This window comes from Choloepus didactylus, chromosome 2 (genome assembly GCF_015220235.1).
Source record: "Choloepus didactylus isolate mChoDid1 chromosome 2, mChoDid1.pri, whole genome shotgun sequence".
Taxonomy (NCBI): Eukaryota; Metazoa; Chordata; class Mammalia; order Pilosa; family Megalonychidae; genus Choloepus; species Choloepus didactylus.
In genome coordinates, this window is record NC_051308.1 from 131,624,110 (window position 1) to 131,650,892 (window position 26,783).

Sequence of the window (26,783 nt, forward strand, 5' to 3'; positions counted from 1 at the left end):
GTTTGATCATTTGAGGAACCACCAGACTGTTTTCCAAAGTGGCTGCACCATTTTACATGTGACAGTCTTTTTAATGATATACTTGGTTAAGTTTTCACTGGAATATATTTTCCTGCTTTTTTTTTTTTAAAGAAAAAGTTCATTAAAATATGATGGTGGCATTTTACCTTTAATGCAATTTCATTTTTACAAACTTAGAGCACATAAAAATCATGAAACTGGGTGTTTTCATCAGTTAGGAAATTCTCCCCATTAAAAAGCCTATTCTTGAAGTTTTTTTTTCAATCACAGCAAAATAAGGACCCCAGATACATACTAAGTTTTCTTCTGATATGAAGTTCTGCAATTTTATTTACAATACCTTATTCTCTTCTTTCAGATTGTATTTTCAAAATTTCTGCAGAAAACATGCATCCTTTCCAATAAGAATAAAACACAAACTATTAAATAAAACCACAGAGGTAGCATTAAACAGGGAAAAAGAGACTAAAGTATTTTAAGTTAAATTTATTATGAACTCAAATACTGACAATTTTACCTGGCAACTATTTCAGGTCTGTGATTCCTTTGGAACATTTTAATAAGGTACATTCTCCCTATTGATCTTTTAACTGGAAATCTCAATATAAGCTTTCCTTATTAGTGAAAACCACAAAATTATAATTAATTTTTAATAGTTTGCCATTACCCTTGTGGCTTTTGTGTTACAATTTATAGTGACTTAATCATGGCAAAAATGAACTAAAAGGATAGAGTAATAGTTAGGCCTGAAAGTCAATCAAATAAGGATATCTGTGCTTGTTTGATTATTGAGAAAAGTAAAATGTAAGATTTTCTGAGATACTGTAGGGCTCTTTTACTGTTACTTCTCATGAAAAGTCTGCAGGTCACATTCCTGGTACCATGAGTTCCTATATGATGTTAGTGAAAAGTGCCCAAAAAGGGGTGTAATTTTAGGCTATTGACGTTTGGGCTGAGAGTCAGTAGTGAATCTTCTGGAAGAATCCCTTTCTGGGTGGTTCATCTTATAGGAATTTAGATGCCGTATCGTACCAGAAGTCTATTCAATTACCAGAAGTCTATTTGATTACTTCTCTTTTCTTTAATTTTAATAATGCCTAGTTTTATTTGAATAATGCCTAGGTTTTTCTTGTTCTTTTGGGGTCCTAGGCTCTATTCCAAAAATATTTGAATTCATTATGGAATTCTAGCACTATTTTCTTGAGTTACAAACATCTTCATATTCTTATGCATGTTTACATTAGAGATACATGCAAAGGTGATTATTTATTTTTGGTGACCAGAAGGGCCAGATATTAGGGTTGATGCATAGAATTGTTACTAAAATGACTTGTTTCAAAGCAAGTGATTTCACAGGGTTTTATTATTAACTTAATCATTTGACTGTTGTTCATAACTCTATTAATTGTCATATGGAATTTGAAAAGTAAATTTATTTTTCAAAGTGTTTCATTGATTTCTTCTTCATGATGTATCTTCCTCATGCTGATAGAAAATGAAGCTACATTTAAAGAAAGTGTAAAGTTAAAATATATTCCTGGGCCCAAAGTGGCCTTGGCAGAACCCTAATTAAATCTCAGTCTATTTTGCTCCATTTGTTTAACTATTGTAGCAGATGACCTTTTTGTTTTGCACGTTTTGCTTTCTCTTTCTGAAGGGCAGAGATGTATTTGTTGGGCCAAGTTCTTAAAAAGCCAGTGGGCTTGCTAGCAGGTTTGTGGAGGTTCCCTGGGGATTGTCGTGAAGGAGGAGAGATTTGTAAACCTATGGTAGTCAAGCCACTGCAGCCACTTTAGAAGGTTGTATGAGCTGTTGATGATATGTACTGTAGAGCTAGGAATTGTTTATGCACATCCTTTTAGTCTCCTATCAGGAAGATAAGACCTAGTCTTAGACTCCAAAGCTAAAAAAGGGATAACAGAGGATTCTATGGAAGATATCTCATCCCCATTTTATTTAACTAGGAATTTTCTGTGTTTGAGTGTCTGTTAAGAGAGAAGAAGAATCATTTGGACAACTCAAAGATGTGTAGTTTGCTTTAGCGTACTGTCGGGGACCATACATACATGAATAGATACTTCCCTCCTGTCTCCAACTTCTTCTTAGCTCATCTCTACTGCCAGGTCACAAGCCCTGGCAAGAGAGAGGAAGTCCCCAGATTGTAATGGAAAATCTCCTCACAAATAATTTTAAATTATCTCTTATTTTGTGCTGAGAGTTAAGAGAATTGGGTTGTAGTTTCAAACTTGCCCTTAATTAACTGGTTGACTTTTGATAAATTGCCTCCAGTTGCTTCTCCTCATCTGGAAAATGAGGGCATTGGACAAGATGGTCTCCTCAGTCAGTCCCTTATAGCTCTCATGTTCTATGTTTATATGACTCTTTTTTGTCATAGCTGCTCCCAAAATTTGTACCATCGTTTTAATTTACCTTCTATCAGTTGAAGACCACTGCAGAGATTTGTTATGCCTACGTATGGTGACCTCTAGAGAGAAAAACTTTCAAGACCTTTGCTGTTTAACTCAAAGCTTTATCATAAGTACCATGGATTAACAGATTAGTTAGGAGGCCTTTGGCTGCATTTCTCAGAGATCCCAATTGAAACTTATTAGATAATAAGGGCATTATTGGCTCATATAACTAAATACAGAGGAAGAACAGGCTTCAGCATCAGTTTACTCCATTGTCTTAGGTTTCCAAAATTACCTCAGCTGTGCTCTCCACTGTGTGTTGGCTTCACCTTCAAGCTGTGCTCTCATTGCAACAAAATGACTATAGCAATTTTTTGCTTTGCATTCCTATATTATAAAAACTTCAGAGTTTCTCAACCTCAGCACTATTGACATTTTGGGCCAGATAATTCTTTATTGGGATTGGGGAGGGAGGATCTGCCTTGTGCATTGTATGATATTTAGGAGCATCCCTGACCTCTACCTACCAGGTGCTGGTAGCATCTTGCTTCTGAGTGGTGATAATAAAAAATGTCTCCAGGCATTGCAGGTGTTACTTGGTGTGTGTGTGTGTGTGTGTGTGTGTGTGTGTGTGTGTGTGCGCACACACTAAATCACTGTGGTTGAGAACCACTGGTCTAAAGGAAGACAGACCATTTCATCAGGTGGCTATCTTAAGAATTTCCTAAAATCCCTCAAATTGCCCCCCTTTTGTCTCATTGGCTCAACCTGGATCACTCCCCCATTTGTGAACCCATCACTGGTGAGGGGGATGGGATTTTCCTCAGATTGAGCAGGCCCACCACTGGAGCTAGGGATGGAATCAGCTCTCCTAAGACACGTGACTATGCCCCTCCTAAAGGAGGGGCCAATACCTAAGTAAAGTTGGCGGAAAGGGAGAATAAAAGCTGAACAGGAAACCAGAAATGTCCACTACCTCTGTATTCTAAATTTGTCTTTTTTGCTCTTCTTAGTGAGGATTATGGAAAGAACTTTAAGGATATTACAAATCTCATCAATAACACCTTCATTCGGACTGAATTTGGCATGGCTATAGGTCCTGAGAACTCTGGAAAGGTGAGATTCATTCACGTACATATAAACTTGTGCTAGATATCAAATGCAGGGGTGTCAGATATTAATATTGGAATGATCCACTGGTAAGCAGTAATGTATTTAGTATTTAGTTTAGTATTGCTGTATTTTAAACTTAAATATACTTGAATACTGATCACAAAGGAATGGAAATTAGCACACAGATTTCTTTTTTTTTTTCTTTTTCTTTTTTTGTCTCTTTTCAAGATGCACCAAAACCCTTCATAATTATGAAGCAGTTGTTTAGCATCGCTATGTAGACTCCCTAAGACAGTATTTTTAGTCTTTTGGAAAACTGACTAATCTCAAAACTGACCAGGCTTGAATGTCTACTTTTCTGGCTCCTCCTTTTCTTGTCGCCCTGGTGGGTGCCTGGTCACCAAACACAAGTGTAGAACCTGGATTATACTCAGGAATGGAAAACTACCCAGAAGAGGAAATATCTGAGACAGTGACGTTTTGCATGGAGGAAAACAAAGGACTTGTAGGAACGCTATCCAGTTATAAAGAGAAAGATGACGTCAAAAACTTGAAGGACTTAACTGCATCCTGGATGACAAAACTCAAAGTATGCGCATTACATTGGAAACAGAGAGACATCAGACTGTCAAGGATCAAAGCTTAATACAGGACGAAGAAAAATCTACAAAGAGTTTAAAATCTACAAAGAATTTTACTGAATGCCTCAAATTTCAGAGGTTCATTGCCCTTAATGAGGTTCCAGTTACTGAAGCAAAGATGAAGTCAGAAACACATCAGATTCAGAAAGAAAATGCTCGGCTTAAGAAAAAGAAGGAACAGTTGCAGCAGGAAATTGAAGTCTGGAAAAAGTACATGCAGATCTCAGTGAAGAAATCAAAACAGAGAATTCTCAGATTTGGAAGAAGCTCTGACTTATGGATATGATATTATGGATGTGAGCTCATTCTCATTGATAAAGTTTGAGATCTGCTTAATTAAAAAAAAAAACTCAGAAGGCTCAAATCGACAGGTGTGTACTGGCTCAATTCCGGATGATATTTTTTGATGAGACTGAGACTTGAGGAGTGGAGTGCAGCAACCAATCTGTTTCTGTAACTCTTCTTACTTTTGGAACTGAAATTTTCTTAACATCTGGTAAAAATGGTGCAAGGAGTTCCTGTGCTTTTTTAGCATTCATTGTACTCTAATCTGATCTTTCCTCTTCCTGATCAGGTGATCTTAACAGCAGAGGTGTCTGGAGGAAGTCGTGGTGGAAGAATCTTCAGATCATCAGATTTTGCGAAGAACTTTGTTCAGACAGATCTCCCTTTTCATCCTCTGACGCAGATGATGTATAGCCCTCAGAATTCTGATTATCTTTTAGCCCTCAGCACTGAAGTAAGTCCAGTTCAAGAACTTGTCCTGCCTTTTGTATTTTTATAGTCTTAATGTATATGCTGTCTTAAAAGGGCCCTGTAAGTAATGCTTTTCTTATTGGAGTTCTTTCTAGTGTCTCGTTATGGCATGAAGTGTATATTTTTTTGCATTTTTCCTATTTAGTAAAGGGCACATTTAGTAGATTTGCTGTTATCTACTCTAGATTAAGTATGATGTCTAGTGGTCATCACAATTCTTTTAAATGAATAAATGTGTGCTATTGGAGTAGTGAACTAGAAAACAGTTTGATGTAATCATTCTTGTAGTGTAAGGAACAAGCATAAATTGTCAGACTCCTAATTTTGTTATTGTTGCCTTGTATGGCCACACCACATTTTTATAATTTTTTTCTTTTTTGTTAGTTTCTCACTATATACAGCATATTAATTTCTGTACTTGTCGCTTATGTATTAAATACCCAAAGTCTCAGATCCCTGCATCTCTACCGCATTACCTTGCTTACCCCAGAAACCAGCATTCCTCCCTAGCCCTCCCACTTCTCTTCTGAAAGTTCCCTGAGGGACACATTCAGCTTTTTCTTTCCTGAAGATCCTGTCTCCCGTATCACGGATGTTAAAGTCCAAAAATGGCTGAGTTGCTAGACCATGATAATCATAATTAACTTTAATGTTTACATGGCTCTGTCACACACACACACACATCTTATTTCTTAAAGTGTGGTCTACTGACCAGTAACATCAGATAACATCTGGGGAGCCGGTGTAAAATGCTAACTCCTAGATGCCAATCCAGATGTAGTAAATCAATAGCTTTTGGTGGGGGATGGAGACTGGTAATTTTAGCAAGTTCCCCAGGTGAGCCTGCACCCTAAAGTTTGAGAACCAGTGCTCTGATGACTTGGCAGAAACAGGATCATCAACTGTGGACAAGTTGGCTGAGCCAAGGAGGGGAGGGATAGGGAAGATCAAGGGTACTGGAAGAGAGGTCTGGACTCTGAGCCTTCTATGGGTAGATCTTTGGGTAGAGATAAGGCTGGAGGGTTCAGGTTGCATCAGACTTATGCTTAGCCAAAAGAAGCCAAAGAAAGGAACCTAGATTGCTGGAGTAGGCTTCAGATCTTAGAGCAATAATTCCTGGAAATCGGCCTCCAGCAGCTTTAGCTGAAGGCCCTTCAAGGTAGCTAAGAGCTCTCCATAGGAATGGACAGAACCATACATCTCCCTTTTGACCACCCCATCTCCATTACCACATTTCTTAAGGTTATTAAAACAGCATTACCCTTAGGAAGAAGCAGGCAGTATCTGCTTTTATACCTGAAATTTTCTCCAATTATGGGTAAGTTTGAAATCAGGTAGAAAAGATGGGTCAATTTGTACTAAAGTACAAGTGAGTGATAGCAGCTCCTTTCCTGTCTTTTTAAATAGAATTAGTGAAATTATAAAGTGCTGAGAGGTGAACATTACCTAAGGAGGAAAAGTTATAGAAAGGAGAATGGTGGTTGAGGGTAGGGGCAGCCCTGAAGATAAGTTCTGTCTAGAGCAGTCTCATTTAACTTCAGCTGAACTGGGGCATCTCTGTCCCACCTTCACTGTAGCTGGGCTTGATAGGCTCCTATTGCCAATGGAATTGACATTGTCAAACTTCATCTATTAAGTCTCTATTGCATTTGCAAGTGTTAGCCAGTCCCTCCTTTGGGAACTCCACTTGCTTATCTTCTGTGGCATAACACCTTTTAGTTCTTCTTCTACCTTGCTGGCCTTACCTTCTTGGTCTCTTTCTTAGGCACCTTTCAACCTACCTTGAAATACCCACTGTTCATTTCACTCTGAACAGTCTCTTCCATTATCCCATGTCTCTAACCCTGGCTTTCTCCTAGAGCTTCAGATTCCTATCTTGCTGCCCCCTGGGTATCTCTAGCTGAATGTCCTACAGGAATCTCAAACAGTCTAAAACTAAGCTTCTTCCTTCCTCTTCTCTCAGACATTCTCTTCTTTCCTTATTCCTTATGCTAATTTATGATACTGCAGTGCATCCTGTTCCCAACCAGAATCCCAGGATGATCTGTTTCTACACACACGCACACACACACACAAACACACACACACACACACCACCCTGCCCCATGGCAAAAGTCACCCAATTCTACTGATTCTAGCTCCTAAATTCTTTCTGAGTCTATTCGTTATCACTGTAGTTCTTACTGAACTAATGTGGCCTCTTCGTTGTTTTTCCTTCTTCTAGTTTGGCCCCTCTGAAATACATCTTTCCCATTCTCATCTTAAAAAAAGCAGAACTAACCATGTGACTCCCCTGCTTAAAACCCCTCCATAGAGGGCCTCATATGCAATAAAGACCAGACTTCTCACATGGCATTGAAGGAAAGCTCTCCGTGAGCTGTCTTCACCTCCCTCCTAGCATTAGCTCTTCCTTTTTTCACCTTGGAATTTGTGCTCCATTAATGTCCAATGGCTTTTAGCTTCCTACACTCTCTGCTGTATTTTAACACCTCGTCTCCCCGTGTACCTTCTTTTGGTTACATTGCTCACATTTAAGATTCAGTTCAGCTGTTTTCTTCAGGAAACCCCCCTGGTGCAATGCCTGCCTTTCCCCATTCCTACCCCAGGCTGTGTTTCCGTAACACTTACCATGCTGTATTGAACTTTCCTCTTTTCTTATCTATGCTCCTTGTTAGACTGTGGGCTCCTTGAGAACAGGGAGTGTGTCTTATTCATCTTTGTATCCCCAATGCAACATCTGGTACAGTGCCTGGCACATAGTAGGCACTTAATGGGCCTTTGTTATTCTGAGCTTTCAAGATCCTGAAGGGACCTGGATAAACTGTGTGTGTGTCTGTGGAGCTCAGGCAGCTCGGATGTAACTTCATTGTGTGTTTTTACTGTCCTGATGATTAAATATGAATTATTAAAGGTCATACAAGCAGCTGCACAGGATAAAGCTGGAATTTTGATAAGTCATTTATAATCTTTCAGAATGGCCTGTGGGTATCCAAGAATTTTGGGGGAAAATGGGAAGAAATCCACAAAGCAGTATGTTTGGCCAAATGGTGAGTAACAGAAGACTCTGTCTGTGCAGAGCCCTAAACCTTTCCTGACAGTGCTGCCAGAAGTCATAGAAATAAATATTGAGCACTTACTATGTGCCAAGTACTCTGCAGGGTGCCATAAGGGATACCAGAGAGGTGTATGACACAGACACTGACCTGGAGGAGCTTCTAATTATGCTGAGAAAAGAAGACCTAGTCTCACTAAATGTTAGAATATAAAGTATAAAATAGGGTATGTGACCAGGTAGGTGCTGCCTGCAAAAAGTTTATTCTCCATAAATGGTGGCTTCCATTGGGAAATCATAAAATACAGCTTAAATTTGGGGACTTTTGTGCATCTCTGTGCCTAGATTCATACTCTCTCATCTAGAGATCCATTTCAGTTATGTAGAACACAGCAAGGAATCAGGAAGAAAGCCAGAGTCACACTGCCGTGCACCAAAGCCCATGCATTTCTCTCATTGGGACCCCTTTCCCCACTTTTGAACTCCTGCTCGAAGACAGTGTAGTGAAGGGCACTCTTACTTGGAGCCAAGTCACCTTTGTTCTAACCTAGCTCTACTGCTAGTGAGTGACGTAACCTCTCTAGACTGAGTTTTTACCTTCTGTGAAAGGGAATTTGGGGAATTTGAGAGCCTATTTTAAAGCCTCTTTCTTCTTTCCTTTTGGTTAATTTCATCAAATTTGTTAATCTGGCTTCCCAGTTCATAGCAGATTGCTGGAAGAGCTGGGGTACGTGACTGCTAATGACAAGCACATGACAGCATTATAATTGATAGCCTGAGAGCTAGAAGGAGGCTGGAAAAATGATTTAAAAACAGACAAAAACTTAGAGTATATAACAGTAGGTGATTATTTAGTACCGGATCAAGAAAGTACACATACTTCAGTAACTTCTGATGGGAACACTGTATTATAGTTTGATATAATTGAAGTTCATGATGGAGACCTACAGTCCCAAGAAAGAGTTTAATATTTGATATGCTTTACTGAAAAAGTCAAGAAAATGTATAATACAGATTCAAAATATATCTACCAAAATTAATTAAAATATAAACCATGTTATTTAAAGCGGACCTTTTCAGAAAAATGCTGGTTAAATGAGATTTTGCAAAACCTCTGTGGTACACATCCCACATCTGCTTTCATTTTCTATAATTTAATAAATTCTACACAATTTTATCAGGAAGGAAGTAATTTTTAAGTAACCAAGTTAACAAATTGTTTTGCTCCTGATGGACCTAAAATACATAGAATGTGTTCCAGTAAGAGTATAGTCATCTTGACCATTAAAACTAATCTTTGAAACTAAAAATTTATTTTTAAATGGTATTATATTTTGTATCTTACGCAAAGTTTTCTAGTTTTGTAATGAGTGTTTTTGTTTAGTGTCTAAATACAAGATCGCAGTTTGCTCATCTTTTAGATCTTTGATCTCTAAGAATTTACAACCTAAAGTTCTGAATGAACACGCTGAGACCCAGCACCTGTTGCTGTTGGTAATCTATGAGTACTATCAGAATCTGAATCTAGTTCTCTGCAAACTCCCTTTCCAGGTTACAATTTAAATAATTCAGCCTCTGACTTAGTTGTTTACTTGAGATGAAAGAGCTAAATTATTTAGTTCCTACAAAGTATTGAACTAAGTTCTGAGGGGAAACAACAAAGCATAAAGCTTAGTACCTGCTCTGAAGAAGCCAACAGTGTAGTAGGAGAGTTAAGGCATATACTATGCAATTAAAATAACTAAATAGGAGACAAATGAGCACTAAGCGGCTGGTGCAGAATGGCACAGTGCTCTAGAACAGGGTTTCTCATCCTTGGCACTACTGTCACTTTGGGCCAGAAAATTCTTTATATTGGGGGGCTCTCCTGTGCATTGTGGGATGTTAGTAGCATCCCTGACCTCTACCCACCAGATGCTAGTAACACCCCACTGCCAAGTTGTGGCAACCAAACTTGCCTCCGGTTGCGAACCACTGTTCTAGAAGTTTGCAGCAATGAAGCGTTCCGGCTAGAGAGACAGGGAAAGCTTCAGGGATGAGCCATATTTTAAGCTGGAGCCTGAAGATTTTAGAGGGTAAGACTTACATAAGAGAACAGCATTTTAGGAAGGAAACTGTGAGCAGAAGAGGCAGATTTGGAGAGGGTAAGTAGTCCGGTTTGACCAGCTGGAGGAGTTCACATAAAGAAGCTGTGGACTGTGAAAACTGTTTGGGGCCAGGCTATGGGAAACCTTGACTGTTCAGAGAATGAAAGAATTGGGTATATAACATCTGAGAAGACTCTCAGCTGGTTCTTGTGCCTGAAGTTCAGTACACTTGCTTGGGGCTTTGTGACTCAGGTGACCACAGTCTATTAGCCGTCTTGAACCATTTCCCTATCTTTGCCTCGTTGTAGGGGATCAGAAAACATCATCTTCTTTACCACCTATGTGAATGGCTCCTGCAGTAAGTATATTTTAGTCTCAGAAGAGAATGTTCTGTTGTCCATTCATGGTAGAATATTTTGTGGTATATGAGGTAGAAACAAAAGATCCTTCCATTCTTCTGAAATTTTCATAACTAAAGATAGGGGTTAAAGATTTTTTTTTAATCTTGAAGGTACAAATCAAATTACTACACTGTGTTCCAGATAACCTTGTCAAATAAAAGCATAGGCTATATGTAGAGGCAGTATACTTAATTTTAGCAGTGCATTTACATAAAGCATTACATATTAGGCTACAAACAGTAACAAATTGAAGTACATGGTGATTTCTATAAAACAGCATGAATTGTATTTGTGTTGGTAGAAGCAATTGGCTTCCCAATCAGTGGCACAGCTTCAAAGGAGAAGCAGAATCTTTCATTTATTCATTTGACAAATATTTGATTACTTATTCTGTGTTAAACACTATTCTAGGGATGTAGAGAACAAGATACCTAAGGCCTCCTCTCATGGAGCTTGAATTCAAATAGAGATGTCATATGATAAACAAGAAGGTCAAAATTCAAACAAGACAATTTAAAGTAGAATAAGTAATTTCAAACTGGAACATGAAGAAAGTAAAGTAGAATGCTATAGCCACGATACTTTTATGCAACACTGATGAGAACTATGTAAACTCTACCTTTCTGCCCAGTGTAAAATGTCACATGTATAAAATAAAACACAAATATGAATTTTCTATGTAAAGCCTTATTACATTTATATTGTCACTTGATCAACATACATAAAACACCTATTTAGAACTAGAGGCTTAATAGTAAGTGAAATGTTAATTAATATTTTGTCTTGTTTAAGAAGCTGACCTTGGAGCACTGGAATTATGGAGAACTTCAGACTTCGGAAAAAGCTTCAAAACTATTGGTGTGAAAATCTACTCATTTGGTCTTGGGGGACGTTTCCTTTTTGCCTCTGTGATGGCTGATAAAGTAGGTATTTGCCTCTTCAGGTTCAGCTATTTCTGTGAATATTCCTCGTATAGATCCCCTTTTCTATTGAGTATTGACAGTTTCTTGTTTCTTTGCAACATGTAATACCCCTTTAATGTATGAGAATTATTCTTTTTATAGAAGCTGATTGACTTTTCTGGGCTAATCTGTTTTCACTTTGACCTGCTATCGTCCTGCTAATTCTGGTATCTTTTTTGAGATATGTAGACCCAGTATTTAGGCTTTGCTCAGACATGGATATCTGGAAAAAAGCAAACTATTGCTCATTATCCAGTAATAATAATAATAATGGAAATAGATCACATTATTGAGCACCTGCTAGTGCTAGGTGCTATTCTAGGTCCTGGGAGTATAGCAGTGAACAAAACAGATAAATTTCCTGCCCTCAGAGTTCCTATTAAGTGGAGAGAGAGATACTAAACAAGTAAATATGATATAACATCAGGTAAAGGTAAAAGCTATGAAGAAATAAAGCAGAGTAAGGAAATAGGGAGTGACAGGAACCGGAGCCATGCTATTTTAAATAGGTTGGTTTGGATGGGCAATCTGAGACCCGAATGAAGTGAGAGTATAAGCTACATAGTCATCTGGGAGAAGAGTGGGCTGAGGAAGAAGCAAGTGCAAAGCGTGTTTGATATATTGAAGAAAGGGGAGAAGAGCATTGTGGCTGGAGCACAGAGAAGAGTTGTTGGAAGTGAGGTTATGAGAGGGAAAGCCAGGGGCCGGATCATACAGGGATTTCATAGGTCACGATTAACATCTTGGTTTTTATTCTTATATGTTGGAAGCTGTTAAAAGGTTGTGAGCAGAGAATGATGTGGTTTGGCTTTTCTTTTACCACAATAGGTGTGTGTAGAGTAGCCTGACAGGGAGTGAGAATGGAAGCAGTGAGAGCAGCTGAGAGGCTATTACAGTTAAATCCAACTGAGAGAGACAGTAGTTTGGAGCAGACTGTTAACAGTGGATGAGGGAGAAGTGGTAAGATTGTGGATATATTTTTTCAAACGTATTGCCAATAGGATATGCTGATGGATTAGATATGGGTTGTGAGAGAATGAGAGGAACCAAAGAAAACTTTAGAATCTTTAGCCTGAGCAACAGGGTGAATAGTGGTGCCATATACTGAGATGGCAAACACTGCAGGAGGAGCAGGTTTGTGTTAGGCAAATCAAGAATCAGCTCTGGTTATGAGATGCCTATTAGATATTTCAGTGAAAATGTCAAGTAAGCATTTAGGCATATAAATCTCTCAAAATTATATGGTATTTAAAGCCACATGACTAGGTATCTTCTAGAGGAATGAGAAAGGGTGCAAAAGGACTGAGCAAGCCCTGGATCCTCTTTCCAGGTTGGAAAGAGGAGGAGAGTCCAGCAAAGACTGAGAGGGAAGGGACCAGTGAGATTGGGGGAAATCAGGACAGTGTGGTGTCATGAAAGCAAAGTGAAGAAAGTGTTTCAAGGAGGTGGAAATGATCAGCTGTGGTAAACTCAGCTGAAATGTTGAGTTAGATCAGTTCTGAGGATTGTCCTTTGGATTAGACAAAGTGGAGGCTGTTGGTGACCTTGACAAAAGCACTTTCACTGGAGTAGTGTGGTTAAAGGACCGATACAGTGGGTTCAGGGAGAATTAGAGATGGGAAAGTAAACACAGTAAGTACAGATAGCTCCCTGGAGCAATTTTGTAATAATCTTCTCAACAACTGTATGAGCTCATACCATTATCTCAATTATATAGATGAGGAAACCAAGTAACTTGCCCAGAGTCACCCAGTGGTCTAACCCTCGTGGAAGTCAGACTGATTCCAGAGGGAGCCTTTTAACCACTATGCCATACTGCTGCTGTCTGCAAAATTTAAATTCTACTATGGACTTTGAACTCTAGTTCCTACCTTTAATAAAAAGAGTAAGATTCAAAATAATTGAACATCTAGGTATAAGTTAAATGTACTAGTCAATGAACTTTACAGAGTATATTTAACATAAGGAAGCGCTGGGATTAATTCTCATGCCTTGGCTAACTGTCTAGTAGCTATTTTAAGTTATTAATCAGAGAGTTAACGGTCTTCTTAACAGACACCTTTTAACAGCTAAATACTCCTTGATTGGTTTTCTTATAGAAATATCTGACTCTCCTTGGCCTCTTCCCAGCCCATGCATGTTCTCTTCATTATGGTTATTCTGAGAGGCTTCCTTAGAGAGGAGGCGTGTCACATCTTGACTTCCCCTTGGATCTCCCAAGCATGGTTTTCCTCTCTATTTTCTTGACCCTAATTATCTGATTTTTTAGTTTATGCCAGGACTACCTCAAACTATTATACAGCAGTAATCATTTTAAGAATCATCTGAGCAAGCATATGAAAATGCCTACAAAGCCAAGTTAACGATGGTCCCTTCAAACCCATGGCTCTGTTGAAGAAATTGGAATGTCAGAGCTTGGAAGGATTATATTTTACAGGGCCATATCAGAACAAAGAAGCCAAAGAGGACTGTCTTACAATAGAATGAATTGTTTTGTCGCCTGGAACTTTGCTAGAGGTTATGAATTACTGTGGTAATTAGTACTGGGGACCTTTCGTATATAACACTTATACCCAGTGGAGAAATTGATAATTATTAATAACAATGTTGTTATCCACGTCCTTGCATATGGCATCTTGGTAGAAATTAAAAGATACATATTGCATTTGTTCCAGGATACAACAAGAAGGATCCATGTGTCAACAGATCAAGGTGACACTTGGAGCATGGCCCAGCTCCCCTCTGTGGGGCAGGAACAGTTCTATTCTATTCTGGCAGCTAATGATGACATGGTGTTCATGCACGTGGATGAACCTGGAGGTAAAGGCTTTGCAGTGGCTCTCCCTGAATGTATAGAGTTGAGCTTTGCGTAGCTTTCCTTCCTGCGTGTCAATTTGTCCGCTTACTGCTGTGAATTTGTTAGTGTCTTACTGAATACCTTATCTTAGAGATAATATATAGCCGCCATTAAAAAGGCTACTTATTTTGACATTCTAACATAGCTTGCCTGTATTCTCAAGTCTTCTAGAGCAGTGTTATTCAAAGAATGGTTGGTGGACTGTTCTTAAATTTACAAGCTGTGTGATAAGTACAAAATAAATTGAGAGCAAGCATTTAGAAACAATTACAGTCATTTGACAAAGTAATTTTATGCCTGTTGAATCTAATAATTTAAAAGTCAGGGCTTATTATATGTCTTTTCTATTTCATGTGTCTGGTATTTAATGTTTATTGTATTTTATGAAAGTAAAGCATTGATTTGTGACATAGTGGAAATAAAAAAAAAAAAATGACCCTTCACCACAGATAGTTTGATAAGCCTAATATAAAGATTTTGAGATACCTAAGATATGAATCTAAGTATAGTACTCTGCCACCAAAATATAACTGGAAGGAGCTTTTCTGTAGCATCTGATTAACTTATTCAAAAAACTAAGCATCTACCACATGCCAGGCAGTAGGCGGGGTACGAAAATTAAAGATGTGCATGAAGATCTTAAGGATCAAACTTTGATTAATTCTCAGGTTTGTGTCTACCTCATGAGGAGATACAACTTGCTAATGTGTGCAGTCCGTCGTGTGTATGGTTGGACTGTTGTTTTTCTCTCTATTCTCTCCCAGGACTTAGTGTTTTTGTTTGTTTGTTTGCCTGTTTCAGATACTGGGTTCGGCACAATCTTTACCTCAGACGATCGAGGCATTGTCTATTCCAAGTCCTTGGACCGACATCTCTACACGACCACAGGTGGGGAGACAGACTTCACCAACGTGACCTCCCTCCGCGGAGTCTACATAACAAGTGTGCTCTCAGAAGGTGAGTCTCGGCCCAGCTGTCCTGTTGCCCTGCCCTTCAGCTGACCTCGGCACTTGAGGCTTTTGGGGAGGCTGATGGTCCTGTTGCCCCAGTCATGTTGGCTTACCCAGCCAGGAAGCCCAGCCATGTAAATTCTGGCTCCTTATTTTAAATAAGTTATGGTGGCTAAGACTACAGAGAGCAAAGCAATAGCAGGTAGAAAGACTTTTTGGATTCCATATTGTTTTGTTTATAGGGTCACTTTTCTGTGTTGGGAGTTGAGGCCCATAGGAGTGAGCAAGAGTTTGAACCAGTTCCTGCTTTGCCCCTTGAAGAGGGCGCAGCAGTAGCCAACCCATATTCTTCTTGTGTTTTAGTCGAGGCTCTACAGAGCTCACCTTTCCTGAGGCCCAATTATATAAATACACACGTTACTCTAAAGTACAAAGATTCTTAAAGTTTTATTTATGGATTTATTTTTTATTTTTTGGTTGGAGGTAGGGGTTACAGTCTGCAGTGTTCTGCAAGGGTCTAGGCAGTATGCCATACTCATGACCCACCCTTGCCCCGTCTCCTCTCTGACCTCACCTTCAGCTCTTTCCTCCTCTACTCACTCTGCTCCAGTCACACCAGCCCCTTGCCATTCCTTAAACACACCAAGTGCACACATGCCTGGCTTAAGGATTCGTACTGGCTGTTCCCTCTGTTTTTCTGGATATCTGCAAGACTGACACTTTCCTCCTTTGAGTCTTTGCTCATATGTCATTTTCTCAATGAGAACCATCAAGACTATCCTTTTTAAAATCCTAATCTGCCCTCACCCTCCACCCCACAGAACTCCAACCCCCTTTTGCTGTGCAAGTTTTGTCCCACAGCATTTATTTTCTAATGTGCTATATAATTTACTTATTTACTATGCCTAGTGTTTGTCTCACCCTACTAGAATGTATATATCATAAAGATTTTTGTCTGTTTTGATCACTGATATATTCCTGAAGGCTTAGAACAGTTTCTGTCTTGGTAACTGCTCAAATATTTATTGAATACATCAATTTTCCTATTTCCTTCATTTGCTTCCTTGTTTATTTTTCCTTGGAAAGTTCTAAATTTAAACCTGCAACAGTTTATATCATTGAGAATAGAGAATGGGGAAGAGACATGATGGGGCAAAAAAGTTTTTAGAGGGATAAGATATGGGGTAGTGGAAAGAATATAATTAAGAATTATTAATTCAGATTTATGCACACAACAGTCAATTCTTGAGAGCCCTAAAACAAGTCAGGTGTCATACCATTCTCTGAGTAAAGATTAGGATGCCTTCCCATTGTAGATTTTGCCTTCAGGACAAGCAAATAAAGGAAGAGAATGTACATCAGCATGTTCATCTTGATAAGGAGATAAAAGGTACCTTTTTATCAGGAGTACCATTCCTAGTTGATTTCTGCAATCCATTGGATCCTATTCAGATAGGAAACTACTAGTCATGGTCCTCTAGGGAAACAGAACCAACAGGAGATATCTGTAAATATGAGATTTTATAAAATTATCACACACAGCTGTGGAGGTGCATGAGTCTGAATTCCCTAGGGCAGGCTGCGAGCTGGCAGCTCCGATGAAGGTCTTTGGTGAACTCCCCAGGAGAGGCTGGCTGGCTGAAGGAGAAATGAAAGTTCTTTCTTCTCCCTTAAAAGTCTTTAACTGATTGGATTAAATCTAGCTGATTGGATTCTCTCATTGCAGAAGACACTCCCTTAGGTGATCGTAGGTGTAATCAGCCACAGTTGTAATCAGTTGACTGATGTTTTAATAAACCAGTCTTCTGGTTTATTAAGCAACCACAAAATGTCCTTGCAGTAATAGTTAGGCCAGTTCTTGCTTGACCAGACAACTGGGCCCCATCACCTGGTCAAGTTGACACATGAACTGAACTATCACAGAAACCTTCTTAACATATCATATTTAGAGTTGAAAATCTCTTGGAAGCTTTTTTTCTTTCCTGATTGATTCATATTGGATACCCAACCTTGTAAGGTGTGTAATTGCATCTGTCCCTTGCAATTCAGAAACTAAAATGCAGGGCTGCTCAACTACTCAAAAACACTGAGGTATTTTGTTGAGGGTATAAGCCTGTGGGACTCCAGAGTTTTAATGCTGTTCTAAAGTCACAGTTAAGAGAGAGTTATGCAGTGTTAAACTGAATTTAATCTTCTAGTGTATCAGACTTTCCACATTCTTTTTGCATTCAGATAATTCCATCCAGACTATGATAACTTTTGACCAAGGAGGAAGGTGGAAGCACCTGAGGAAGCCTGAAAATAGTGAATGTGATGCCACAGCAAAAAATAAGAATGAGGTTTGTTTACTCCAGCTATCATATGTACTTATAGCAAAGCAGCTGTTCTGTTCTACTTTAACCAGAGCCCATGATTTTGGTGCTTTGTACTTAGTGTCCAAAGCTTAAGATGCAAAGTTTGGAAATGAGAGTAATTAAATTTACATAGAATTTTGGAAATAGGGACTGTGAAGAAAGGTCCAAATACTGGACTATTTACATTTTAAAGAAAAATAAAACTGAGGGGTAATGATTTGTGTTTTGCTAAGCTGCTGAATGAAAACAGAATGGACCCTATCTAATCCTACCAAAAGCCACAGCCAGTCACCAGCAATGCAGAACTGTGCCGGTCAGAAACAAGTTGAAGGGGACTCAGCCTTCTCCTTGTGCCTGAGCTCCCCAGAGCTGGTGGGTGGATGGTGCTCTGCTTAGCACGCATGGAAGCAGGAGCAGACCCCCTGAGGAGAGACTGGGGACTGGATGTACAAAGGAGTTGCTCCAGGAGATTCCAGAAATGACAGGTCTTGACAGGCAAGAAAAAAGAAAAAGAAAAGCAAGTTTTTTTGTCTTGTCTCTGCAGAATTTGCGAGGAGCTTGGGGGAACACTGGGAATTTTCTTCAAAAAATGACAGGGTTGGTAGTTCTTGAACTCTCCTTGGGGTACCTGCTGCTTGTATCAGCACTCTGCTTTCCAAGGCTGGGTTTTTGTTTTGTTTTATGAGCTTCAGACAGTGTGAGATAAAGTGTACCTATACCACCCCAACATGCTCTCTCCCTTCTGTACCCTCAGAAGTGCTGTTGATTCTGTCTTCACCTCCAGCTCCTTTTTTTCCATCCCTCTGCCTTGCCCTTGCCCTGTGCCTGTCTTCCTCACCTGGAACCTGACAGATATGGCAGCCTCTTCACTTGCCACCTTCAGGTTTCTCTTGCCTCCTCAGCCTCTGACCTGGTGAATGAAGAGCCTCACCTGTCGGGCTCTCTTCTGCATCTTCACGGTCGCGGTACATTTTGTCATGGACTCACCCCTTGTTGTAACCCACTGCTACTCCCTCAGCACCCTGCACACGCCCCCACCCCCGCCTCTGTGCCTTGCTCACGATATTCCTGGGGGGAAGGTGTGCCTGTCTGCTTTGCCCCTGATTGTCCACCAGTGGAAGTCCCAATCACCCTCAGTGCCCATCTTCAGATAGGACTAATCACCCCGCTTCATTTCACTAATAGTTTGTGTGAACCTCTTTTAAAAGCACTTTCATTCTGCTCTATACCTCAACTTGTTTCTGACATAAGTTTCTTAAAGACAGGACTGAGTCTTATTTCCAGTCACGACAGCATCTTGTATAGTGTCTGTCATACATTCGGTGTTCATCAAGTTTATTTGGGTGGACTCATACTTTAAACATTGGTCAGAGGCTTTGATGTAATGCAAGAAAAAAAATTAACTAGGGCAGATTACACATGAGAAAAGAATTGCATAATTTGCTCCCAACTATACTAATGCTTTTCAGAATCAAGAGTATCCCAGTGAGGTCCAGGTTAAGTTCAAAGCTTTATTAGAAGGCTCAATGAGAAGGATAAAGAAATTGCACCTTTGGTTTGAATCTAAGCCCTGGTTTCTTTTCACAGTGCAGCCTTCATATTCACGCTTCCTACAGCATCTCCCAGAAACTAAATGTTCCGATGACTCCACTCTCAGAGCCTAATGCTGTGGGCATAGTCATCGCTCACGGTAAGGAGCCCTCCTACTCCCCGCCACGTGCCGGAGGAGAAGCTGAGCTCACTGTGGTGCTTTGGCAGAATCTCTTGCAGTGGTGACAATACTTTGGGGTTTTCACAGACCCCCATCCATGACAGCACCATCACTTCTCCCCTTCCCAAATCTTCTGTGGCTTCTTTTCTCCAACAAGAGTCCCCTTGGGAAATGACCAGAAGAAATTCATTCAAAATTATTCTCTCAGCAGTAAACCTCTCTGCCGCATAGCCAGTCTGTGACGATGGCTTGATGGATTGTGTTGCAGGTAGCGTGGGGGATGCCATCTCAGTGATGGTCCCGGATGTGTACATATCAGATGATGGTGGTTATTCCTGGACGAAGATGCTGGAAGGACCCCACTATTACACCATCCTTGATTCGGGAGGCATCATTGTGGCCATCGAGCACAGCAGCCATCCTATCAATGTGATTAAGTATGCATGAGCTCAGCTCCACCCGCACTATCTTCCTGGAGGGCAACTGTGGGAATGGTTTCCAGTTTATTGGAAGAGAGGTGCAGACCTCAGTTCAGATTTTTGTACTTTACAGAACTCTAGGGAAGGTTCTTAAAGGGATTACATTTAGACAACTCCAATTAAATGGCTTTGCTTGTTAGTCTCACTCCCCCTAGCTAACATACTGTGTCACTTAAAAATATTCTTTCTCTCCACAAAAATAGTATAGAAATGCTTAAGCAATGACTCCTTAAGGAACAAGTTATTATAAAATAACTTTGTTGATTTAGAAGTCTCTTCTTACCTGGCTTAACACCCTCTCTTTCCTTGGAATTTTTTTAAAGATGTTTACTTCCATACTCTCTCTGAGTGAATCCCTTTTCCCTATGCCATTAATTATAGGCATTCAAAATTAATGTAATTGTCAGTCAGCAAGCCCTCATTTAAATACAAGGGCTCTTCTCTGGTTTAGGATCAAACAGGGGTGGTTTCCTGGTGTTCCAGGCATGTGATCCTCTGTCACCATCTTTCTCCAATTGTGGTTTCAGGTTCTCCACGGACGAAGGTCAATGCTGGCAAACCTACACGTTCACAAGGGAGCCAATCTACTTCACTGGCCTAGCTTCAGAACCTGGAGCGAGGTCCATGAATATCAGCATTTGGGGTTTCACAGAGTCTTTCCTGACCCGCCAATGGGTATCCTACACCATCGATTTTAAAGAGATCCTTGAAAGGAACTGTGAGTGCCTCCTTTGGCTTTTTCTACAACTAATTTTTCCAAATACCAATTTGGTTTAATTTCTTTTAGCTGGAATAAGCAAATGCTCACAAAAGGAGATTGAAGGATGTTCTGTGTGGGTAAGCCAGTAATGGAATGGTGTCAGAGAAGCAGCTTCTCTGTGGACTTACACTGCTTAGTAGAAATATAATGAAGGCCACATGTACAATTAAAAATTTTCTGTTAGAAACATTATAAAAAAATAAAAAGAAAAGTGAAATTAATTTTAATAATATAATTATCTTAATATATCCAAAATATTATTTCGACATGTAAGCAATATTAAAAATCATGAGACATTTTACATTCTTTTTTTCAAACTAAGTTTTGAAAACTTACAGTGAATCTCAATTTGGACCAGTCATATGTGGCTAAGGCTACCACATAGGACAGCTTAGCTTTGCAATGTTAGAAAAACCTCCATATTTTTTGAGACTTTTTTCCTGTTTATAAGGATAATGCATGCTTGTGTTTGTCTAAAATAATTTCAAAACATTTCAGGGTTTTTACCCTGATTAGGGAAATACATTGGAACTCTAAAGAGGAAACTTTAGAGAAAACCATGTTGCAAAGAGCATCTAATGAATTGTGTTATATGTTGAAATATTGAAGTGAAGATGTTTTCATGCAAAAAGTTTTGATTTGGATGTCACTCACAGTATGAAGTCCAAACTGACCATTTCAGAGTTCTAGGGTTTCAAACTAGAAGAAGTGTCAAAGGCCCAGAAAATGGCTTCAGAAAAGGAGTTAAAATGTTCCTTGCAAGGTGTTCCTAAAGGATCACAGGCAAACTCAAACCTCCGATACCAAAGATGCTGACATTGCACTGAAAAAAATATGTAGGATTAAAGAAAAAACTGGAGAAAAAGTTACCACCTTGTGACCTTTAGTGACGTGCTAGCATTATGCAATAACAGACTTCAGTAAGTTTCAAGACACTTTAGTTGAATTTTGATCCTATTAGACAGTGGTGTGGATGCATTTCCTCAAAATGGTAATTCAGTGACTATGGAAGAGGTAGCAGCTCTTGGTTTGGACCTTACTTTTCTAGAAATTGTTGTAAATATGATTTAATACCTGAGAGTTATTCTTATCTTAATTCATTAAATAGGCTCTAAAGGAGCTGACTTACAAGTTTTTCCCCTCAGTAGACAATTCTACACTTACCTCTAAAGTTTAACCCATAGTCATTAAAAGATTTGTTAAGAACCTGCTCTTTAACAAACTCTATTTTGGTCTTTCTTTCCCAAAGGATAAAAACCTAATCCACAGTCTTTAGGTCATAGCCTTTGCACTGTTTTTCCAGGAGCATATAATACAGTATACTAAGCCAAAAACTGTTATCATCAATGGTTTACCTTTATGAGCCAGTCCACTAGAGTCAGAAATCTAGGAAGAGAATGTTTTCCTTTCTGTTTAAGGCAAACTAACCCATAGTGAAATTGAACCCATGCTCTTGGCTAATTGGTATTTTGTCCTAAATTAGAAAACTCCATGACCCTGAGTAGAAAATCCTCTATTGCTTACCTCTGACAGCTCCCATTGGTGGAGGGCATGGGTGTCCACGACATATGAACAGCAGTCTCTTAGTTTGGAAGGAACTCCAGAGGTCCTCTGTCCAGCTTCCCACAACAAAAAAAACCAGCCTTTTTATGGTGCTAAATGGATGATGACATGGAAAGAATCCTCTTGACGCGAGATGATGTCAGTTGCTAGTAGGCCCTAGACTAATGTAACTTTGCAATTCCAAAATGAAGCAGTAGGTTGAGTCAGACTCTCCCACTTTCCCTCTCCTTGCTCTTCCTATAGCCTGACAGCTGCCTCACGTGGGAGGGTTCTGTGGTACGCAGTTTCCTGAACAGCCTGTCTGTCCTTTAGGTGAGGAGAAGGACTATACCATATGGCTGGCTCACTCCACAGACCCTGGAGATTACGAAGATGGCTGTATTTTAGGCTTTAAAGAACAGTACCTACGGCTACGCAAGTCGTCCGTCTGTCAGAATGGTCGAGAATACGTTGTAACCAAGCAGCCGTCCATCTGTCCCTGTTCCTTGGAGGACTTCCTCTGGTATCAGCATTCCTCAGATCCCTTCTCTTAGCCCCTTTCCCTGTTGGATGGGGTGAAAGATAGTTGTGTTATAGGCTGAAAGATGAATCCTTTACTTCCTTGTCTTCCCTAAGAGCAGACAACTACTGCTTCTTACTTTTTTACAGGCAGGGAAATTGAGGCACAGAGAAAGGGAACCAAAGTTGTTAATAATTGGACAGGTAATATCACCATATTGGGCAGAACCTATCACAAACCCCAGAAATCCTGACTTGACAAAGATGGTAAGTAGTGAAAATATATAAGAAGGAAGAGAATAAAACAAAAAATCTATAGAAAATGACAAGACAAAATCACCATGAAAGGTGGTACAGGAGCAAAGAGGAAATTGAACTTTGGAGAACAACCTGGGAGCTTGAGTTGAGCAGGTAGGGTACTAGGTGCTAGGTCTTCTGCAAGAGTAAGACAAGAGAGTGTGGTTGTGTCCTGAGATAAGAGCTGACATCAGTATATTTATGGTCCTCACCCTCTGTCAAGGTTTAGATGCCATCAAGGTGGACCTCCTAGAGTTCAGGACTATCCAGGCTTAAGAATTAGCTATTTTGCTGGTGTAGGGTTAGTTGATTATAGAAGGGCCAGGGAGTCCCTATGTAGCTTAAGTGAGGTCATTTTAGTGCAAATTAAAGGAACTGCTGCACATCACAGGTAATAATCTTACAGAACTCTTTACCTGCAAAAGATACTGACACAATGTAAAAGTGGATCCTAAAGGATTTGAACAAAGGAGGCAGGAAGATAACAGTCATGTCCTCCCACGTCATATTCTCTTGAATGGCAGGTGACAGCAAAGTACAGCTCTGAGCAAACCACAAGTCTACCCAGTATGACACCTCCTGTGTGGCTTGTATCTTTATGTGGAATGGTCAAGTGTCCTCTCTTTCCTGTTTCCACAGGAAGAAAAATATCACTCAGATCATCTTTGGTTTTACAGTAGGGCCAGAGGTTGTTGATGGTGTGAAATTATAAAGGGTTATGTCCCATCCTTTATTCCACATGTACTGGGCTCTTAGTTACCCAAGATTTGGCTCTCTTCCAAACATGCCGGCTTTTGCAGAGCTCCGTGCCAGCGCACATGCTGTTTCCTCTGCCTGCAGTCTTCCTGCATTCCCTGCTTGACTCCCTGGCCTGGTGAATTCCTACTTGTCCCTTAATGCTTAGCTTAGATATCACCTTTTTAAAGCCTTCCATGGCTTTCCCTCCTCTGGGCCCTTATAGTATCCCCATCATAGCACGCATGTTTTAACTACTGTTTATAGGTTTGGTTCCACCATTAAACTCTGAATTCCTTGAGGTCACATTACATTCGAAAATAGTATAGTAGTAATGATAGCAGCTAACATTTACTGAGCACTAACTCTGTACCAGGCACTGTCCCAGGCAATTTATATTTGACCTCACCACAGTTTTATGAGATAGGTACTATTGTCATTTCCATTTTATGAAGGAAAAAACTAAGGTACAGAGAGGTTATGACTAACTTGCCCACAGTCAGCCAGCTGAGAAGTGGTATATAGAGCTGGGATATGAACCTGGCAGTTTGACTCCAGAGCCCACCTACTGGGCTATACATGCTTGATGAATATGTGCTTTGCGAGTAGAAAGGGTGCTTTCCCTGAAATTTTGGATTGAGTGCCTAAAATCACCAGTAATTTCTACCTGCTATCAGAGGGGTGGTGTCTTCTGCATCTTTTGTTCTTCCTACCTCTTCCCTAAGTATTTCTCATAAAAATCTTGCAATAACGAGCAGCAGCTATATATTCCCCAAATATTCATTGAATATTTGCTATGCATAGGGCAGTGCATGTGGAATAGAAGGGTTGTTATAAACTCTGCCCTTGTAAGACATGCATAATTATGATGCATAACAGAAGGGGATTTAGAGAAGGGGGAGAATATTCCAGATAGAGCTGGATGGAGGTGGACCAAAGAAGGTTGCATTGAGGAGATAGCATTTAAGCTGGGCCTTGACGAGTGGTAGGGTTTGACCATGCAGATCTGGGAAGAGGCAGGTTGTTAGAGCCTGTGGATTGTTGTGAGCACAGACACTGACAGCATGATTACGGAAGGGTGTGCTGGAAGATATGCCATGAGGGGAAGTCAGAGTAGTCGGGATAAAGAAATAAATAGGGTCAGATGGGGGCAGAGTACCCAGACTAAATTGTCAACTTAGATGAGGGGGGAGGAAGTGGTGACATGGTCAAACACAAGGAAATGATAAGGAGAGGCTGACATGGAGGAGAAAAGATGTGTTTTGAATGTTTTTTTCATTTGAGATTCTGTCAGCACATTTAAGTGGCAGTAGTCAGGTAGGAAATGTAGGATTAGAGCTCAAGAGGGAGGTGCAATCTCAAGGTTTCAGTTGCAGCCATAAATGATTGTGGTCACTGAGGAAGAGCAGACAGAGAAAGGAAGAGAATGAATTATAGAACCTTGAAATTGTCAAACTTGATGGAATAGGAAGAGAGAAGAGTGAGCAATGACCAGAAACAGGCGAGTGCAGCTGTTTCAGCCAAGGTGGGCAGGGGCACAATCGATGAGTGTGTCAGACACCACAGAACAGGTGGTCGAGGTGAGTGAGACCAGAGGGGGCTCCCCTGGGTTTGATGACTGGAGACCTGGGGGGCTTCTCAGACATTTCATTTTCAAAGTTGCAGTAGGAATAAAGCCAAAATGCAGGATAAAAAGTAAATGAAGTATGATAAGCATATAAAGGGTATTCACATCAGAGGGCTCCCTCTTCTCAGAGTAAGAGCTGAGGATCTGAGGAGCTAAGAGGAAGGCAGAAAAAGTTTGACATAAACCCCAAGGATAACATGATAATGAGTTATTTGGAAGTAAATAAAAGAATCGCTAAGTCTCCCAGAGTTTAGAGCTGCTACTTTTGCCACTGCTTCTCTGTGGCCTCCTCTGTACATTCGTTCTGGGGGTCGTGGCACCTCCACCGGCTGCATTCAGCCTCTCTGAACCTGAGCAGCTGTGCAGGGTTCCCAGCCTTGGTGCCTCTAGCTAGCAAGTCCTCAGCCCCTCAGGCACCGTCTTTTTTTCCCCCCAATAAAGTCTTCTCCATGACTGTTATCCTAAATGGATCTTCTTCAGGATGCCACAGGCCTTCCTGAGCTGCCTTCTAGCAACCCAAGACTGGAATATTAACCATCCACTACCCCCAGCATAAATCTTCACTGTTAGCCACTTACTGTCTTACAGCAACTTTGAAGGGTATTTTATTTGCTGTCTCTTGCAGTGATTTTGGTTACTTCCGTCCGGAAAATGACTCGAAGTGTGTGGAACAGCCAGAACTGAAGGGCCATGACCTAGAGTTCTGTCTGTACGGACGAGAAGAGCAACTGACAACAAATGGGTAAAACGACTTTTTCTTCCTTATCATGACAAATGAATCATCATTGTTAAAAGTGAAAATCAGCTTCTCTCCACACAGAACTGAACAAATATTTTACAGCACTCTAGAAAAGCACCTTCTGTGATGATGGAAATGTTCTATAATCTGCTGAGTCCAGTACAGCAGCCAGTAGCCACATGTAGCGATTGACACTTGAAATGAGGCTAGTGTGGCTAAGAAATTGAATTTTAACTTTATTTAATTTTAAATAATTTAAATTTAGATAATCAGAATAGCTCATGAAATTTTCCACTCCTCCCACTTTTGTGCCAGTTAAGTACTTTCCCTAATGTCACAATTCTTTTGCACAGTTTCTTAAGGCAGAAAGGACAGGCATGTACTGATGGCAAAACCAGAGCTGTTAAGTCTGCTCAGACCTAAAATAACACAAAATGTCCCCAAAACATCCTTGTAGCATACCTCCCCAGACCTGAAAGATAGTGTAAGGACAAGAATCTTTTCTGCAGCTTTTTTCAAGAAATAGGCAAGAATCCAGACATACATCCTTGTATTCTATTAACAAGTCTTCTCTGCCTTCTAGATACCGGAAAATTCCTGGAGACAAATGCCAAGGTGGGGTGAGTCCAGTTCGGGAAGTAAAAGACTTGAAAAAGAAATGCACCAGCAACTTTTTGAGTCCAGAAAAGCAGGTATGTTAAAGTAGATCTGGTTTAGTTACATGTGGGGTTTTGTGTTCTGCCAGGAAAAATCACAGTTACAGCATCAG

The 26,783-nt window shown here is 40.1% G+C and overlaps 1 protein-coding gene across 4 annotated transcripts in view; it reads left to right on the forward strand.

The window, feature by feature from the left end:
• SORT1 (sortilin 1) overlaps positions 1 to 26,783 on the forward strand; it is a 72,097-nt gene that overhangs the window by 38,744 nt on the left and 6,570 nt on the right. For 2 of the 4 annotated variants that reach the window (XM_037826460.1, XM_037826462.1), the window contains exons 4-17: positions 3,446 to 3,548; positions 4,761 to 4,925; positions 7,916 to 7,989; positions 10,390 to 10,439; positions 11,275 to 11,405; positions 14,120 to 14,264; positions 15,103 to 15,258; positions 17,484 to 17,590; positions 19,193 to 19,295; positions 19,585 to 19,753; positions 20,323 to 20,513; positions 22,431 to 22,620; positions 25,901 to 26,017; positions 26,598 to 26,706. In XM_037826460.1, the coding sequence (XP_037682388.1) occupies positions 3,446 to 3,548; positions 4,761 to 4,925; positions 7,916 to 7,989; positions 10,390 to 10,439; positions 11,275 to 11,405; positions 14,120 to 14,264; positions 15,103 to 15,258; positions 17,484 to 17,590; positions 19,193 to 19,295; positions 19,585 to 19,753; positions 20,323 to 20,513; positions 22,431 to 22,620; positions 25,901 to 26,017; positions 26,598 to 26,706 (1,810 nt within the window). The remainder of the gene's footprint in view (positions 1 to 3,445; positions 3,549 to 4,760; positions 4,926 to 7,915; positions 7,990 to 10,389; positions 10,440 to 11,274; positions 11,406 to 14,119; positions 14,265 to 15,102; positions 15,259 to 17,483; positions 17,591 to 19,192; positions 19,296 to 19,584; positions 19,754 to 20,322; positions 20,514 to 22,430; positions 22,621 to 25,900; positions 26,018 to 26,597; positions 26,707 to 26,783) is intronic. The other 2 variants (XM_037826461.1, XM_037826463.1) reach the window with 1 other exon arrangement.